Raw genomic sequence first — 18,361 nt, forward strand, 5'->3', positions numbered from 1 at the left:
AACGATTTTTTTTTATAACGATCAGCGTTTAGATGGAACGATATATCGTACAGAAAATTTGTTTTGCGATCGCTTAAGCCTATCTCACACATAGGTAAAATCAGTGAACGACTGTTTACACGGAATGATCGGCGTTTTTTTTGCGAACGACGATTTAAGAACATGTTAAAAGATCAAAATGAACGATTTATCGATCCTTCGCTGCGTTTACACGTACGATTATCGTTCGAATTCGATCGTTATCGCGAAAATTCGCCCGATAATCGTTCCGTGTAAAAGTAGCATAAGTCTCCAGGAGGAGGGATAATTCAATATGTATTTTACCTGAGCAAAATTACCTGACCTGACCCCCCTTAAGCCAATATACCAATATATACTGCATACTTGAGCCCTGCCCTTTCAATTCAATTACAAATGTCTGACAGCTACAAAGAGGCGGAGCTTTACTATATCTAACACAACAATTCTATATAAGAGATTGAAATACCTGGACTGCACCGACCTGACCTTTGTTATAAGGAATGGGGATGTAATGTAGAAGACATTCTTTTCCAAAACCAGATCCAGTCTGATGACTTGAAATACCAGTTTGTGAGTGATCAGAAATATTTTCCCTGACGTCACCGGTGACACACTGCTTACACACAGGAGGTTATTTTAAGATGGTACACAACAGTTTATTCTATTTATAAGTGTATATAAGTGTATTTTATTATATCTTGTCATGTGACGACACAGAATATAACACTGATACAATGTAAAGCAGTCGGTGTACAGCTTGTATAGCAGTGTAATGTGTGCCTTCAAAATATCTCAACACACAGCCATTTAAAGAGGACCTGTCACCCCCCCGTGCCGGGGTGACAGGTCTCCTTTAAGGGGTTGCCAATGCTTAAAGTGACACTGTCACCTCCTTTTTGCATTCTGACATCTCTACACAGGTGTAAAGGGTAAATTTAGTGTTTTTCATACCTTATTTTATATCATACGTCATGGTGCTTGTTCAAGTAAAAAGTAATGTTTTATCAACTGCAGATTGTGTTAAGCGGGCGGGGCATCACGGCATTAGCGCCGCCCACAACGTCACAGTTGGCCCCGCCCCCCCACCGGCCATTGGAACAAACTGGCTGAAAGATCTAGACCCCACCCCCTTTAGGGTCAACGGTGTCGTTGTGGGCGAGGTTAAGTGGCGCTAATGCCACGAGGCCACGCCCACTTAATACAATCTGCAGTTGATAAAAGGACACTTTTTACTTGAACAAACACCATGACGTATGATATGAAATAAGGTATGAAAAACGCTAAATTTACCCTTTACACCTGTGTAGAGATGTCAGAATGCACAAAGGGGGTGACAGTGTCACTTTAAAGAAACATGGCTGCTTTCTTCCAGAAACAGCATGTCTCCTGCCCTCAGGTTGGGTGTGTTTTTGAAGCTCAGGTCCACCGAATGAATAGAACTGAATTGTGATACCACACACAACCTGAGGACAGGGGTGGTGATGTTTTTGCTAGAAAGCAGCTGTGCTTGTTTTCTAATCCTGAAAAACCCCTTTAGGGTGCGTTCACACCTACAGGATCTGCAGCTGATTTTCTGCAGCAGATTTCATTTAAATAACTGAACACAGCATCAAATCTGCTGCAGATCCTGTAGGTGTGAACGCACCATTAATGTCTAAACCCGTGGCAACAAAAGCAAGTACGCCCCTGAAGTGAAAATGGCCAGATTGTACCCAGTGTGTCAATATTTTTCATGGCCAACATTATTTTCCAGCACAGCTTTAAAGGGATACTTCAGTGGAAATTATTATTCTTTTAAATTAACTGATGTGAAAAAGTGCCAGAGATTTGTAATTTACGCTGTTTAAAAATCTCTAGTTTTCCAGTACTTATTAGCTTCTGTATGTGCTGCAGGAAGTGGTGTATTCTTTCCAGTCTGACACAGTACTCTCTGCTGCCACCTTTGTCTTTGTTAGGAACTGTCCAGAGCAGGAGAAAATTCCACTGAAGACCTCTCTTGCTGTCCAGCATGGAAAGAATACACTTCCTGCAGGACATACAGAAGCTGATAAGTACTGGAAAACTGGATTTAGAAATAGAAGTACATTTTTAAGTTTCTGGCACCATTTGATTTTAAAGAAAACCATTTTCACTGGAGTACACCTTTAACTCTCTTGAGTATGGATTTTACTAGAGCTTCATGGGTTGCCGCTGCGAGAATGGAGTGCCATAGACTTCAATATAAAACTTTGCTGTGGATTTCACGCGAAACTTGAAATCTCCTGCAATATGGTACGTGTGAATTCTTGAATTGTTTGTGTAGCCCTGACCAACACGATCTGCTCTTGTTTACTTGGCCCAGGCTGTTTTATACGGCCTTGAGTCTAATGGTGCGTTTACACAGGCAGATTTATCTGACAGATTTTTTTTTAAGCCAAAGCCAGGAACAGATCAGAAACAGGGAACGGGTCATAAAGGAAAGACAGATTTCTCCCTTTTTCAAATCCATTCCTGGCTTTGGCTTCCAAAATCTGTCTGTAAATCTGCCTGTGTAAACGCACCATAACAGTTCATCCCATACTTATCTTTTCAGTCTCCTTTCCCCAGTTCTGAGTCTGCTGCTCTGCTAAAGACATGAAAATCTGTGAGATATTTTCTCTGTGTCCGCTCTGAACTCCCTCCTCCCTTTCGAGACAGCTCATGTGAACAGTGTCCCTGGCCGGCTGTCTCTGCACTCTGTAATTCTGGGAGAGTTAATCTGAGGTCAGGTTGCTGGTGACCTCACTGTGATTAACCCTCCTGACATCAGAGGAATGCTCCTTTAAGCCTAGAATGTTTTATATGTAAAAGTTTGAACCTTGCCTTGGAACTATACCTTTTGTGCCATTTTCTCCAGCCTTATGCCTCCATGTGCATTCCCAGAAACCAATGCCGGTATGTTTAAAAGGTTTTCATTGGATCAAAAGAACATGCTTGCTTTTTGTTTTGCATCACCCCCTACAAATCCTTTACTCATACTTTCATATTTCCTGGGATCTGGTCACACTATGGGAGTAATCACAAGCAGAGACATACATCTGTAAAAGTATTTCTTTTTATTAGTTAAGACTGCTGTAGAAAACCAGGCCAGTCTAATAAACAATATACGCCATATGGAATAAATTAAATATCTACATGCCGTTTAACAAAATGCTACATACATGTACAAAAATAACAGGGTTTTTTTTCTGTGCATTTTTAGATTTTTTACATTTTTCTGTACATTTTTTTAAAATTTACATATTTTTTTCTGTACATTTGTTTTTTGCACAATAGATTTTAATATACAGCACCATTCACATTTGTACCTTCACACACACCTACATGAACATACATGTAGAAATCTAACATGTTCACAATTCACATTTGTAGCCAAATATACATAACACAAGTATTGTTTTAATATATAGAATTTTTTTCATTATTTTTTTTAACTACTTAGGAACCGTTTTTTTTTTTGCTTTTTCTTTAACACTCCTGACCAGTCCTCTCTATAGGGTGAAAACAAGAGGCGCCCATTAGTTTGGCAACAAGACAGCAATTCAATCATTGATGAGGAGGATATTCTATGTACTACATTGTAAAGCCTTATCATTCTGTTTACTCGTCTATTTTATGTTAAATCATTGAGAATATTTTCATTGCTCAAAATAACTATGCTTCGATATGTTGCTTAAAGTATATAACACTGCAAAGCAGCGGGATTGTACTGTTTAACCAAACATATTGTGTGTAATATATTACTTAACCCTTGGCGTAAACTAGCACGACCAAACAATACATTCACAATGAAAAGCATGCAAATGAATAATTAAACAAAGCTTTAAGCGTCCGAGTCCCTCAGTCACTTTTCTGGTATTAATATATGCAGATGTTGTGGAATAATGGATTGTCTGCGAGATCAAGTGGCAAAGCAATAAAATACATGGTACCAACCTACTGGATAGGTGACAATTGCCGTTTTTAGATCACAGGTAACAGAATTGACTGACGCCATTGTAATTCATTTAATATTTCTAGAGGCTGAACTACACAACGACCACCACCTGCTTCTTAAAACGCAGCTAAGTTTGGTTTAAAGGGAACCTGTGAAATGCCATCCAATCTACCTGTATCATGTTACAGAGCAGGAGGACCTGAGCAGTTTGAGATCCAGGTTTTGTGGGGAAAGATTTAGTAGAACTTGTAATTTCTATACCCGTTCAATCTAGGCTTAGTAGGAGTCCAGTGGGCGGTCCTAATCAGTGTCTGAGAGCTGACTGTATACACACTTGTAAGGCTGTCAATCACTGAATAGGACAGCCCACTGGACTCTTAAGAGCAGAACAAGCAGAAAATTAAGTGAAGTAGTGACAAGCTCAACTTTTTCACACAACTGTGTAAATCAATCTGCTTAGTCCCTCCTACGCTATAATATACTGTCTGTTATTTGGACTGTATTGTCAACTCCACGTATACCCTTTAAGATTTAGGGGTATTAACCGGTGGATAGAATTTAACAACTGCCCATTGATTGTCAGGTGTGTGATACGTTTTACTGTATGCCAAAGGACCGGAGGGATCTCTGGGGGGGGGGGGGGGGATTACAGGGGTTATAGTCAAAAGAGAACAGACAAACCCTGCACTACTCCACACTTGTCATTGAAAATTATATAGACTGGTGGAAATCCTCAAATAAGAAATATTTTACCCATCAGCTTGTGAGTAGAAAAACAGAATTATCGAACTAGAGAGCGTTTACCAAGAAGTTAATCGCATAAAATATAGTTCATTAAACTATGGAATGTAGTAGTAACATTAAACATAAGTGAAGATTTGTAAGAATGTAAAATTCAACAGTAAGAAGAAAAAGTAGAGTACAAAAAAAAAAAAAAAAAACCTAAAACCAAAAATAGGGGAAAAACCAAGAGACATGATTGTTTTGGGGGTCATTCTAAAATATTTATCAATCTGTGTAAGCAAATAAAATCTCCAACTTGTGAAACAACCTCATATCTCATCCATGTCATATTGTAGTATAATGACGTCACATGCATACAAATAGTTTTATCCTTTGCTACAAAGGGTACAGGTGACGACTACGACATTTCACTTTTGGCTTGCAGTCATCAAAAAAGAAAGACGCCTCAAGGTCACTTGGAGGAGAACTGCTCAGACTATCTTCTCCACTGCTCATGTCTTCACATGAATCCTCACTAAGGAGAGAAAAATCATTTATTACATATGAACGCTTAGAATCTAACAGTCCTACAATTCTATTTAATTATTCATGAACACAGTCGAAAACTCCCCCACGTTACCTCAAGCCAGTAAACAGATGGTTACCGGCGAACGGCATCAAAGCCTGATCCCTGAACAAGCTTCTGAGCGCCCAGTTGGATGAAAAGACTACACTACACAGCTCTGGCCGTTTGGCACTCAAAGGCTTAACAACAACATGACCACTTTCTTACAGAAATACCACACACAACCTGGGGACAAGAGTGGTGCTGTTTTTGCCAGAAAGTAGCTTTTTTTCCAACCCCTAATGTAGACAGGTCACAGTGTAGGAGTGCTACAAGTTTTGTTATTTACAAAATTTTGCCACCAGTCTTAACAGCTGGGGACTAAGATTTGCAACATTAACCACTAGCTAGAAAAACAAAATTATAATTTTTTTGGGGGGTGAAGTGCTCACTACAAATAGAGTAATGTGTGTGTGTGTGATCCTCCCTGCCCTCCTATAACAAATTATGTTGGTGGTTAGAAGGATGGGGTATGCTGAATTTCATTCCCTTTGGAGTCAGGCTGTATTTGGAAAAACAAGTGGCCATCTTTCAGCTGGTTGTAGAAAAACAACATACATAGGAACACTCCCTTATGTGGCTCCGTCCTCCTGCAATGCAATTCTTTCCTGAGGCACAGTGTAAGTCACATTTCCCTTCATTGGCCACCAACTAGAGATGGGAGATCCATTGCACGCACACAATGCCAGTGGATGAAGCATTCCTCTGCAGGTCAGTCACTGTATATCAATAGGTTACTGATACAGAGTTTTTCTAAGATAAGCTGAAGGGTGGCCAACCCCTTTAAAACTGCTATAGGAGTTTGACATATATTTTTTCAGCCTCCTGCCAGGCTACGCATAGATACTTTGCAGACCATCAATTCAGAAGTATAGAAAAAAATAGATATTGTAAAGGCTGTCAATTTATGTTGGCATTTTGGAAAGCACGGTTCTTGTAGCTACACTGATACATTATAGTATTCTTAAGCATTGACCACAATTTCAAGTACATACCTCTCACTCTCATTCATATAGCCATACTCTGGAATAGTTGGCAACTCTGGAACACTGTAGTAACTATTATGCAAGTTCTGTGCGGTGCGTCTTGACACAATCCAAACTAGCTTCTTGTGGTCAGGTTTGCAGCATTCTGGGGAGGAATAATCGGCTAGACACTTTGATACCAGCTCCCGCCAGTAAAGCATGTCTGTGTCGTTAACCTGGAAGGAAAGGAAATTTCTTTAGTTTATTCAGGGAACTTGTAAGTAAGCTTGTAGTTATATTAATGCCATCCAAATACTAACAAGGTTAACCTTTTCCATGCATTCTATTGAAACGTAAGGAGGGAGCAGAAGTGTCTCTCCCCCCCCCCCCCCCCTCTCTCTCTCTCTAAAATCTACAGTATATGGGCAAGGTTAGTGTAGATTTGCTTTAAAGGGAAACTCCAGTTGAGAAAGCATTAACCCTGTTCAATCCCCACCCATAAACTAAACTTGTGTGCACATCCTGACTCACACCCTGAAGCTGCTGAAAATCCTCACTGCCTGCTCCACTTTGTCTCCACTTCTATGTCTTCCCCCTCCCTTCTGAGACAGAGGTCAGATGATCTGTCTCTTCTGTTCCCAGGCAAGCTGTAAAACCTCACCTGAAACTCCTCCTCCCAGAATGCATTTCTCCTAAAGATAGCAGGTCACTTACTTTTGAATGTTTTTGAACACGCAGAGCTATCTCAAATAGTTCTAGAGACTTCAAGGTTTCTACTTCAAGCGTAAGAAGGCACAAGGCTAACACTGAGGGCTGGAAAATAAAAGACAAATAGGATTGTAATCCTGGGAACTCTTATCAGGGACAGTCTGACTATCAGTTTCACAAATAAAACACAGAACATACTTTTGCTTTGGAAAAAATGAGTCGGCAGTTGCAAGCTTTCAGCTGTGCTTCCAGTTTCTCAAGGCTCAATACTTCTTTCCTGCAGAATGAAAATAAATATATTACATTGAATACTTTAAAAGTTCTGGAAAGCAAAATATTCCTAGCAAATCTACTACAGAAGGAAGACATCCACCAAGTCTAAAAAGGGGCAAGTTAGTCAATGATCATTAGATAATAGAGAACAGGGACAGACTAGATGGACCAAGTTAGTCTTTTTTTCTGCCGACAATCTTCTAAGTTTACATATTAATTCACTTAGGGTAGTAAAGATGCCCTGACCCACTCCTCTGTAGTAGAGGTGGTTTGTTCCTCTTTGCTGATCACATGACCCCAATAGGTTTGAACTGATAAAAGGTTCATATACACCTTCAATAATTGTAAGACCGACAGTTCTCTTTCCTATAAAAATGAACATTCAGCAAGGTCGATCTCTTATCTGTAACCTATGGGGAAGGGTAAGCAGTTGCCAGACTGCTCTGGCCTCGGTTTCTCTCTCCAATAAGAAAGAGGGTCAGGCAGCAAACAACCATCACGCCTAACCAGTCTGTCTGTGGACATTCAGGAGACCATATACACCTTATCTTGATGACCAAATCCTTTGACCAACTTTAGTATAAAATGTTTTGTTGTTTTTTTTTTTTTAATGCTGCCCGATTTCCACGCTTGGCGCTGTTCTTTTACCGTGCACCAGCCCATTTCTATATGCTGGAGGCGGGCCTGCCGCCCCCGTGTGTCCACGTCCCCTCTGCTATGTGACTTGGCTCTATAAGAATCAATGGAGCCACATCACAGAGGGAAGGGGATATTGTCACACTGAGGGACAGAAGGTCCGCCTCCAGCGTATAGAGCTGGGCCAATGCACGGCAAAAGAACATCGCCAGGCGCTTGAAAAAAAAAAAACCAAAAAAAACAGAAGATTGTCAGCAAAAAAAAAAAAAAAAAAAAAAAAAAAAAAAAAAAAAAAGGAACACCTGGTCCATCTAAAAAGCAGGTTTACATTCAGTTATTGTAGATTCACCTTCCACATCTGCTGGAAGTTTGTTCCAAACATCTACTGCTCTTTAAGTTACATAAATAAGCTGAACATGAAATGGTTGTGGAGTTGTAAAATGATCCCACATGTATGGACTACTCAAGGATTTTACCATATGAAGGTGTAATTGACGCTTGGTGAACATCATACTACAGGAGGCTGTGAATTTTCTAGTAGGTCTGTGCCCCACATACACAAATAGTGCCAAAATAATGAGAAATGCTAAACAATGGAAATGCCCTGCAAACTTCCTACAAAAAGAGTGTCATAAAAAAAGGGGGGGGGGGGGGAGGTGCACACTCACCTCTCAGAGGAATGGCAGAGAACTATTGTGTGGTATAAGTGCAAGAAGGTTAAGGCAGTGGTTGCTTTGAATTCAAAGTGCAATTTTTCTGAAATGATTTTCTCCATACGCTTAAGGTCGGACACAGTGCATTTACATTGGCTGATGCGGATCACATCATGGATGGACGGGATGTTGCAGTCTTCTTCCACAACTCGTGCTGCCAACTGAAAACAGCAAACACCGATGCAGGAGAGGTGCTTTGGCTTTACCTTAATGGAAACAGAAAATACACAACTTATAGAACACTACATCGCAGTAAGACAATTCTAATCTCAGAAATCCTCTGTCCTCACCTTCATAATGGCCAAAAAGCGATCCAAGATGTTCACAGCCAGGACAAAAGTCTCCATTCTCAAGCCAAAGAAGTTAGTTAGACTCCACAAATCTTCTACTTTTGCATTTCTGGATTTTGGACAGATTGTATTGTCATTCTAGAAAATAAGGAAACACATATAAAGAGTTAATAATCTCGGCAATATTAAGAATTTACACCCCAAAATGATCATTCCAGAGTATAATGACAGTATAATATTAAGGGTACAAACCCACTTGACGTATTTGCTGCGTGAATCAGTCTTAAAAATAAGCAGGCAAAACGCAGGTTGGCTTTATACAATTGTTCTGCGTTAAAATACGCAATTGCGTATTTTTGAAGCGTGAAGCTACATGCGTTTTTTTTTAACAGGTTGTTAACAACAAGCTTCACGCTTCAAAAATACGCAATTGCGTATTTTAACGCAGAACAATCGTGTAAAGCTAACCTGCGTTGTGTCTGCTTATTTTTAAGACTGATTCACGCAGCAAATACGTCAAGTGGGTTTGTACCCTAAAGACAAATCAAAGCTCATATCACATATAGTAAATGTCCTTTAATCTTTTGGGTGCTGAATTATCAGACAGTCTAGATTATAGGGCGTTTATAGAAAACTATAAACCATGAGAAAGAAAACTTCAAATCTATTAGTTTAGTAAAATGTTCATAATAGTTCAATACGTTTCCCCACTTCTAGTCTATTACACAAGACATTGCTGGCTGCGCTGGATCATCAGATTATTCTTTTATAGAATCCTTTTACAGTATCAGTAGACTAAAGTTTCTCTGGGAAGAGAGTCCTGATAGCCTACACCTAGCTACCAGAGATAAACAAGCCCTCCCCACCCCCCTCTCACCTCTGCAGTGGACTCTATGAGGATCAAGCCCTTCTCCCTGGGCTGGTACTTGTTCTCTTGCTCCAGATGCACGTTCAGCTGCTTCAGGAGCTTGAAGGCCTCGTTGCTGGTGTTATCCATGGCTGCCAAATCCTTCATCTTGGATCTAATAAAGTGTATAAATATATTTATAAAAAAACAACTAGAAACAAAACAACTAGAGTCTTTAGGCTACAAGACTGAGCAATCAGCTGGTGTGGGGCGTGACCTGGGTGAAAGGCGGGTCTGAGGAGGGGAGAAGGGGGAGGAGCTACAGATCAGCAGTCACGTCCACACAGCCCAAGAGAGATCCCCAACAGTGAGAGGAGATCTATTGTGTATCTACAGCCAGAGCCTCATCTCAGCTGATCACAAATACAAACATCCCCCCCATCAGACCCTGACCTTATATACACACCTATAACCCAGGACCCCTCACACCTCCCCCATCACATTCCATTATAGAGGGAGAGAGCATCACCACAACACAGACCCCTCATACAGAAAGCCTGCACATCCCTATATACAGCATCGGATATGGAGCTCATCTCTTACCTAGTTATATACTAATAGGAGGGACAGACGGTGCAGTATACAGCGATCAGGGTATATACCAATAGGAAGGACAGACGGCGCAGTATACAGCGATTAGGGATACGGGTATATACCACAGATCAGGGCTCTCTGGCCGGGGAAAAATACAACTCCCACCATGCTCCAGTAGGTGCTGTGGTTTTATAATAGTGGGGAACACTGCCAAAGATGCTTAGATACTAGACTCATAGGATACCACCAACCCACAAAACAGCTGAGATACTACAAAGATGGGATACCACCAACCCACAAAACAGCTTAGATACTACCAACACACAAGACAGCTGAGATACTACATAGATGGGATACCACCAACACACAAGACAGCACAAAACAGCTTAGATACTTGATAGATGGGATACCACCAAGACAGAAAACATCTTAGATACTAGATTGGATACCACCAACACACAAACAGCTTAGATGCCAGGTAGGTGCGATACCATCAACAAAAAACAGCTTAGATACTAGGTAGGTGTGATACCATCAACAGACAATACAGCTTAGATACCAGGTAGGTGTGATACCACCAACAGACAATACAGCTTAGATACCAGGTAGGTGTGATACCACCAACAGACAATACAGCTTAGATACCAGGTAGGTGCGATACCATCAACAAAAAGCAGCTTAGATACTAGGTAGGTGTGATACCATCAACAGACAATACAGCTTAGATACCAGGTAGGTGTGATACCACCAACAGACAATACAGCTTAGATACCAGATAGGTGTGATACCACCAACAGACAATACAGCTTAGATACCAGATAGGTGTGATACCACCAACAGACAATACAGCTTAGATACCAGGTAGGTGTGATACCACCAACAGACAATACAGCTTAGATACCAGATAGGTGTGATACCACCACAACAGGAGGGTAGCCATTGTGTCCCCTCCACACACAGCTCTGACAGATAGCGGCTCACCTGCACTGAGTGTCCGCCGTGACATACAGGTAGAAGAGGGGAATCCTGTCACCTCACAGTCGCGACATTGTAATCCTAAAAGATCCGGCAAGAGTGGTGCGCCCCTCAGCAGCCCCCGCGTCCGGCCATGGCTGCCATCATATACAGTAATAATAAGCAATCGCTGATGGCCTCCTGCTCCTCCAGCCTCTGCTCTCTCCTTCTTGTTTTTGTTTCTGCTCCTTCAACGCCCTGGAGCCTCAGACGTCACCGCGCGGAGGAATTTGCTACAAAAATCAACACAAAGAACACGGTCTTGACAAGAAAATAGTCCCGAGCGGCTCTAAGGGATCTTTGCGAACAGCTTCCCCTTAATTCATGTAAAATAATGACTAAATGTGTAAAACATGAGAAAGAACATAGAGGTTCGCCAAAGAATGCGGGTTTCGAGGAAAAATAGAACATGTAGTTCTGCGGATGTATACATAAAATAGTTTCATACGTCACTGGGTTTTAAAATCCCTGCCTACCGCCTCCTGTCAGTATAAGTTTGAAAAGACCGCCCGAATGGTCCAGCGTTGTGATTGGACAACGGAGATAGGCGACGCCTGATTGGCTGCAGTGCTGTAGCGGCGGTGATTGGAGGAGTTTATGTTCTTGTTGCTGGACAGATTTGATCAAAAATGTTAGGATTCCTTCGCTGAGAACTTGTGCACATGCGCAGTAGTATCTCGTTATTACCTCTCACCTGGGACCTCTGCTTACACCTGAGTGTCCTCCTTGTATTCATAGTCAATAGATTTTTAAAATCTCTAGTAATCATATGTAGTCCTTGTTCTTTTCTGTCAGTCATGACATTAACCCCTTAATGTCACAGAGATTTTTGGTTTTCATTTCCAATATTTTTCTGGTAAAATGAAAGCTGAGCTGTGATTGGTTGGCACAGCAACAAAGAGTCTCACTATAATGCTGCGTTTACACGGAACGATTATTGTTTGAATTTTCGCAATAGATCGCGTTTGAGCGATAATTACTGTGAAAACACAGAGAACGATCAAGCGATTTTGGTCTTTTAACATGGTCTCAAATCGTTCGTCGTTCGTTAAAAATTCGCAGATCGCTTCGTGTAAATAGTCTTTCAAAGATTCACGCTATGTGAAAGATGGGCTTAAGCGATCTTAAAAAAAAAATTTTAACAAATTTTTTAACAATTTATCCGTTTAAACGCTGATCGTTATAAAAACCAAATCATTCCTTAAAAAACGCTAAACGATCGATTGGGCGAACGTGTAAACGTAGCATAAGGCAGCCCTATAAATGTTCATACTCACCTGGCGCGGGCCAGACCCCTTGTGTTCCTTCTTTCTCCCAGCTCTGAAGGGCACGAGTGACATCACCCATCGATGTGGGACAGAGAGCGACCTCTGGCCACAAGAGAAAATGGCAGGGCCAACAGCTTCTCATTCTTGTCAGTCAGAGCACTGCAGCATGTAAATGTGTGTTCATTACAAACACTAAAGTTGTTATAGAGCAAGATGTCAGTCCGAGCCCTTAGTGCACGGGCCCCGTAGCACTTGCGTGGTCTATCTATATGGTAGCTATGCCACTAGCAGCTTGTCACTGTACCAGTCACACATTGCAGAGTAGTTCTGTATTGACTATTGAATTTTGGCATCCTTTCAAAAAAGGGATGCTAACCTATATCACAGCATACTGCAGTGGGCTTATCTGGCTTAAATCCCATGTACCAGTTTGCTTAGTGAATGTTTCTTTTTTTACTACCTGGTTGGTGTGGCAGGTAGATTCCTGTGGCATGGTCCATTTTTCAAAACAACACCCAGGTTCTGGCATTCCTGGTTCCTGGTGTTCCTGATTCATTCATTCTTCATGCGCACTCTGGCTGACCCACTGATTCAAATAGGTGACACAGACTGCGCAATGGCTAAATAATTTTTCGTGGCACGGATCATGTCCCCAAAATGGATCTGTAACAGCTATAGATGTGTGTATGTGGCCATATGAACTGCATGTGTAAAATGATGTGTAAAAGTGGCCATGTCACATGATTCAACTGCGTATAACAATTTTTAGGATCCAACTTACACCACATGATGGAAAAATATGCAAGTTTGGGTCTATTATACATTAAGAAACCCAGGGGCGTAACTACCAATGTAGCAGCCATAATTGCTGCTATGGGGCCCGCTGCACCAGGGGGCCCCCTTGGCCCGCTCCAGCAATACACTGGGCCCCCTAAGCTGTTATCATTTGAAGCACCCATATTCTGCCAATGTCCCTTTAACTGCAAGCACTCCTGACCAGTGCTTGCAGTTATGACTACAGTTGACGGCCCAGTGGTCAACCGGGGGGGGGGGGGGGCAATCAAAGTTTTCTATGGGGCCCAACCATTTCTAGTTACACCCCTGAAGAAACCAGTAATGCAAATCTTATTCCTAGGTTAAAAAGAGTAACATGTAAGGGCAGGGGCGTAGCTAGGATTCTCAGGGCCCCATTGAAAAAAATTTAAGGGGCCCCCCTCCCCTAAGCACAGCACAAAGCTATCTATCTATCTATCTATCTATCTATCTATCTATCTATGCTTTACTGCTGGTGCACTGATAACCCCTGACCTCTGCAGGGAACTCTGCACATTTCCTTTTCCTACTTGATTGCCAGCTGGAAAACAGAGGTTATCAGAGATCTCTGTCTTCTGCTTGTTAACCCTTTTTTGTGTTGTAGCATGTAAGTAAACATTGGGTCACTTACACACTGCAGTACATAAGGGGTTAAGCAGAAGGACAAAGGTCGTTCTTATCTTCTTCCCAGACCCCCCTCCTGCACAGGCCCCATAGCAACCGCCTACCCTGCCTCTATGGTAGTTACGCCACTGTGTAAGGCAGGGCCGTCTTAACAGCATTATGGGCCCCTGGGCAGAGGTGCGAATTGGGCCCCACCCCCCGTGGCCGCTGCCATCATAACCCCCCATCTTTGCAACCCCGCCCCTAGCCAGTACAATTACGTACAATAAAAAATACAAATTATTGTTAACATAAACTTTAATTCACAACACAGTCTTTCAGCAGCGCAAAAACAAAAAATAACCGTGCGTGCCGCACCAAACCGGACCAGGTTGGCTTCAAAGTATCCAAAAAACGCAATGGAGACAGCACTTCCAACAGCAATCTGCAGGGCACACATGTCTCATATATACAGAGGGGCAACAACATGACTATTATATATGAGAACCATGTTGTCTCCCTGTATGTATACTGTATAATACAATATACAGGGAAACAACATGGCTTATATATAGAGAAGGGCAAAACAACATGTCTCATATATACAGAGGGGCAACAACATGACTATTATATTATATATGAACCATGTTGTTTCCCTGTATACAGAATACTCCTCTGTCTATATGAGACATGTTGTTTTGCCCTTCTCTATATATATGCCAGATAACAAGCAACAAATATTACCACCGCATACTGACTAACACCACCGCTGCTACTGACTAATCCACTGTACACAGATCACTATCACCTCATCCAGTCATATAGAGGTACCCAGCTCTACACAGGTTCTGTACACCATATACATTACAGTGCAGATATATCAAGTGACTCACAGGGGACGTCTTCTCTGATCGGAGTTCTTCCCTTTTCATCTTCTTTTCCATTTGCCCTGTGCCGTTATGAGAACTTTTCCGAGCCACGAATCCACAGAATCTGCCAGACAGACATATTAGGCTCCACACTCTGTCACCATCCTCATCTCTCTACACACTGCACATCTGTATTGGCCCCTTATAGATAGCTCCCCCTGTATCCCCCCCCCCCCTATAGATGGCTCCCCCCTGTATCCCCCCCTCGTATAGATGGCTCCCCCCCGTATTCCCCCTTTATAGATGGCTCCCCCCTGTATCCCCCCCTATAGGTGGCTCCCCCCTGTATCCCCCCTTGTATAGATGGCTCCCCCCTGTATCCCCCCCTATAGATGGCTCCCCCCTGTATCCCCCCCCTCATATAGATGGCTCCCCCCTGTATCCCCCCCTATAGATGGCTCCCCCCTGTATCCCCCCCCCCCCTATAGATGGCTCCCCCCTGTATCCCCCCCCCCTCTCGTATAGATGGCTCCCCCCTGTATCCCCCCCTATAGATGGCTCCCCCTGTATCCCCCCCCCCCTCGTATAGATGTCTCCCACCTGTATCCCCCCCTATAGATGGCTCCCCCCTGTATCCCCCCTATAGATGGCTCCCCCTGTATCCCCCCTATAGATGGCTCCCCCCTGTATCCCCCCTATAGATGGTTCACCCTGTATCCCCCCTATCCCCCCTATAGATGGCTCCCCCCTGTATCCCCCCTATAGATGGCTCCCCCCTGTATCCCCCCTATAGATGGTTCACCCTGTATCCCCCCTATAGATGGCTCCCCCCTGTATCCCCCCTATAGATGGCTCCCCCCTGTATCCCCCACTATAGATGGCTCCCCCCTGTATCCCCCCCTATAGATGGCTCCCCCTGTATCCCCCCTATAGATGGCTCCCCCGTATCCCCCCCTTATAGATGGCTCCCCCCTGTATCCCCCCCTATAGATGGCTCCCCCTGTATCCCCCCTATAGATGGCTCCCCCCTGTATCCCCCCTTATAGATGGCTCCCCCGTATTCCCCCCTTATAGATGGCTCCCCCCTGCACAGCAGATAAAAAAAACAAACACCCAACTCACCTACCAGCGCTCCCTTGTCGCTGCTTCCTCTCCTCTTCTGCCCCCGGCTGATGCGTCGCTCCCTGGGGGATTCTCAGGGAGCGCACACATCCGGAAGCTCAGTGTGCGCCCAGGCCGGGACTTCCGATACAGGAAGCCCCAGCGACGCGCACTGAGGTTCCTGATGCGTGCGCTCCCTGAGAATCCCCCGGGGAGCGACGCATCAGCCGGGGCCGGATTTCCTCTTGCGACCGCAAGCAAGAAAGTGCTTGCGGTCGCAAGAGAAGGTGAAGGGGGGGCGCGCAGGGCCGTCTTACCCATTGGGCATGGGAGTCGGCTGCTCGGGGACCCTTGCGTCCTAGGGGGCCCCTGCCCGCTGTCACAGCGGGCAGGGGCCCCCTAGGACGCAAGGGCCCCCGGGCAGCCGCCTACCATGCCCAATGGGTAAGACGGCCCTTGTGTAAGGTCCAAAAAGGGACAGAGGGACATGGATAAAAAATAGGGACTGTCCCTCCAAAAGAGGGACACTTGGGAGGTATGCAGGCACCCCCATTGTAACAATATCCCCTCCCCTCGGTGGCGAGGCCTGACCTAATTTTAATGGAAGCACGTCACTAGGGGGATAGGATATCATTACACTGGGGGCGCCGGGCCTCTCTCTAGTGCATAGAGCAGGCCAAAGTGTGCATGAAAAAACTGGTGCTGATCGCAGGAACCAGAGAGGGTTTTTAAAAATGGACCTGACTACCGTAAACTCCACACCTGCACTGACCAGATAGTAAAAAAAAATAAATTCACTATGTGAGCTTGTACATTTGCTTTAATGTAGTCAACTAGTCCCTATGTTCAGGCCACGTCTTGCAGAAATACATTTATATGTCTGCTGTGCTTTGGAGCCCTACAAAATAAATGTATACATAAATAGCTGGAACATAGTCACTTGCTTACTATGTTTGCACCATTAAACTCAATGGGCTTGCTGCAGTATATGTCAGCATCCTTTTTTTTTGATGGTGTGGACATATACCTGTGACAAAGTCGACTAACACACTGTGAACCCAGCTGTAACAATATAACTATGTTGGAATATTCTGTGTTTGCTATAATAACAATAAGGTGCAGTGTCAACATTTTGAAATTCTTGATTAGACTTTGCTTATGAACTTGTTACATTCGTCTTAGGAGTACATTACCAGACACCTTCACAGCACTAAATTCAACCCTATGGTTTCTGAATGTTAAAGGGGTATTCTGCTCAAACTAAACTTTTAATATGTTGCTGCCCTTGGGGAGAACATAAACAGCTTATTATTATCTTTCTGCACTCCCCCGGAGTCCTCCAATGTCATCTTCAGGTGCTGGCTGAATGATCCCGCCTTCACTTCCAAGACGAATGAGTTGACAGCCCGCTCAGCCAATTGCTGACTGAGATGGGACAGCACTGCGGCCAGTGATTGGCTGAGCAGGTTGTCACCCTCCAGACGAGTCTGTCTCGGATGTGAAGGCGGGATCGTTCAACCAGGACCAAAGGTGATGTAGGAAGACCTCGGGGAAAGTGTGGTAAGGTAAGAAGAGCCTGTTATGTTATGTTCTTCCCAAGGGCAGCAACTTATTAAAAGTTTAGTTTGCGCAGAATACCCTTTTAGGATCATTGTTTTGCTAGTTAGAATTGAGAGCAAACAACATAAACACATATGTTTAAACGTGGGTAAGATTTCATGTATAATCTTCTTACACGAGAGTAGTCAGACAAAAAATGTCCATGAAGGTAGCTAGTTTAATGGTCACATGCAAACAGCCTTGTGAGTACAGAACAAAGTTCTTTTGTCTAATTAGATTTATTACAGGGTTTCTCTATATTCCCTTGTATTATTGTCCTGTCTTGCTCTGTACTCTAAATGGCGATCGCGTCCATAATATGGCTGGGTGAGTATGTGACCATGCTCCTCCCTCACTGTCCTCCACTGTATACTGTATGTCTATGGAGGCGCTCTTGTCCCTGGAAGCTGATCAGCTCCACCATGCCACCAATGATGTGCATTTACTTAAAGAGATACTGTCACCGCATTACTCTATGTGCAGTTCTCCGCACCATTCATAAGCTTAGATGCTGAACATTTGATATATACCTGTATACAACTTGTCTTTGTCTTCTTTTTGCTCTAAAATCCCTTCATGTCATGGGATTAGAGTGTCGACTATGTGGGGTTTCACAGCAGTTGCGCCCTCTCCCCAGCCAGGAGATGCGGCCCAAATATTATGAAGCTCCGTCTAGTTAACATTCTTAATTGATGAAATGAAGTGAGAGTAAGGGGGGGGGGCAGTATCACTTCAACACCCCTT

At 43.4% G+C, this 18,361-nt stretch overlaps 2 protein-coding genes across 3 annotated transcripts in view; one reads left to right on the forward strand and one right to left on the reverse strand.

Moving 5' to 3' along the window:
* Positions 1-3,076: 3,076 nt before the first annotated feature.
* Positions 3,077-11,587, reverse strand: CCNG2 (cyclin G2). The gene is made up of 8 exons (XM_069978168.1): positions 11,332-11,587; positions 9,787-9,931; positions 8,910-9,047; positions 8,575-8,825; positions 7,196-7,274; positions 7,004-7,102; positions 6,320-6,525; positions 3,077-5,234 (listed from the first exon to the last, which is right to left on the reverse strand). The coding sequence occupies exons 2-8, from the start codon at positions 9,922-9,924 to the stop codon at positions 5,096-5,098; spliced, it is 1,050 nt and encodes a 349-aa protein (XP_069834269.1). The 5' UTR covers positions 9,925-9,931; positions 11,332-11,587; the 3' UTR covers positions 3,077-5,095.
* A 5,893-nt stretch (positions 11,588-17,480) lies between these two features.
* Positions 17,481-18,361, forward strand: part of CCNI (cyclin I) — a 77,666-nt gene continuing 76,785 nt past the window's right edge. For both annotated transcript variants that reach the window (XR_011363859.1, XR_011363861.1), the window contains exon 1: positions 17,481-17,583. The gene's annotated coding sequence lies outside the window, so the exon portion shown is untranslated. The remainder of the gene's footprint in view (positions 17,584-18,361) is intronic.

This window comes from Dendropsophus ebraccatus, chromosome 7, assembly GCF_027789765.1.
Source record: "Dendropsophus ebraccatus isolate aDenEbr1 chromosome 7, aDenEbr1.pat, whole genome shotgun sequence".
NCBI lineage: Eukaryota > Metazoa > Chordata > Amphibia > Anura > Hylidae > Dendropsophus > Dendropsophus ebraccatus.

Coding starts and splice junctions, on each gene's coding strand:
- CCNG2 (XM_069978168.1), bottom strand. CDS start 9,924: ATGAAGGATTTGGCAGCCATGGATAACACCAGCAACGAGGCCTTCAAG. Junction 9,048..9,786: donor TCATAGAGTCCACTGCAGAG/GTGAGAGGGGGG, acceptor CTTATTTTCTAG/AATGACAATACAATCTGTCC. Junction 8,826..8,909: donor GCTTTTTGGCCATTATGAAG/GTGAGGACAGAG, acceptor GTTTCCATTAAG/GTAAAGCCAAAGCACCTCTC.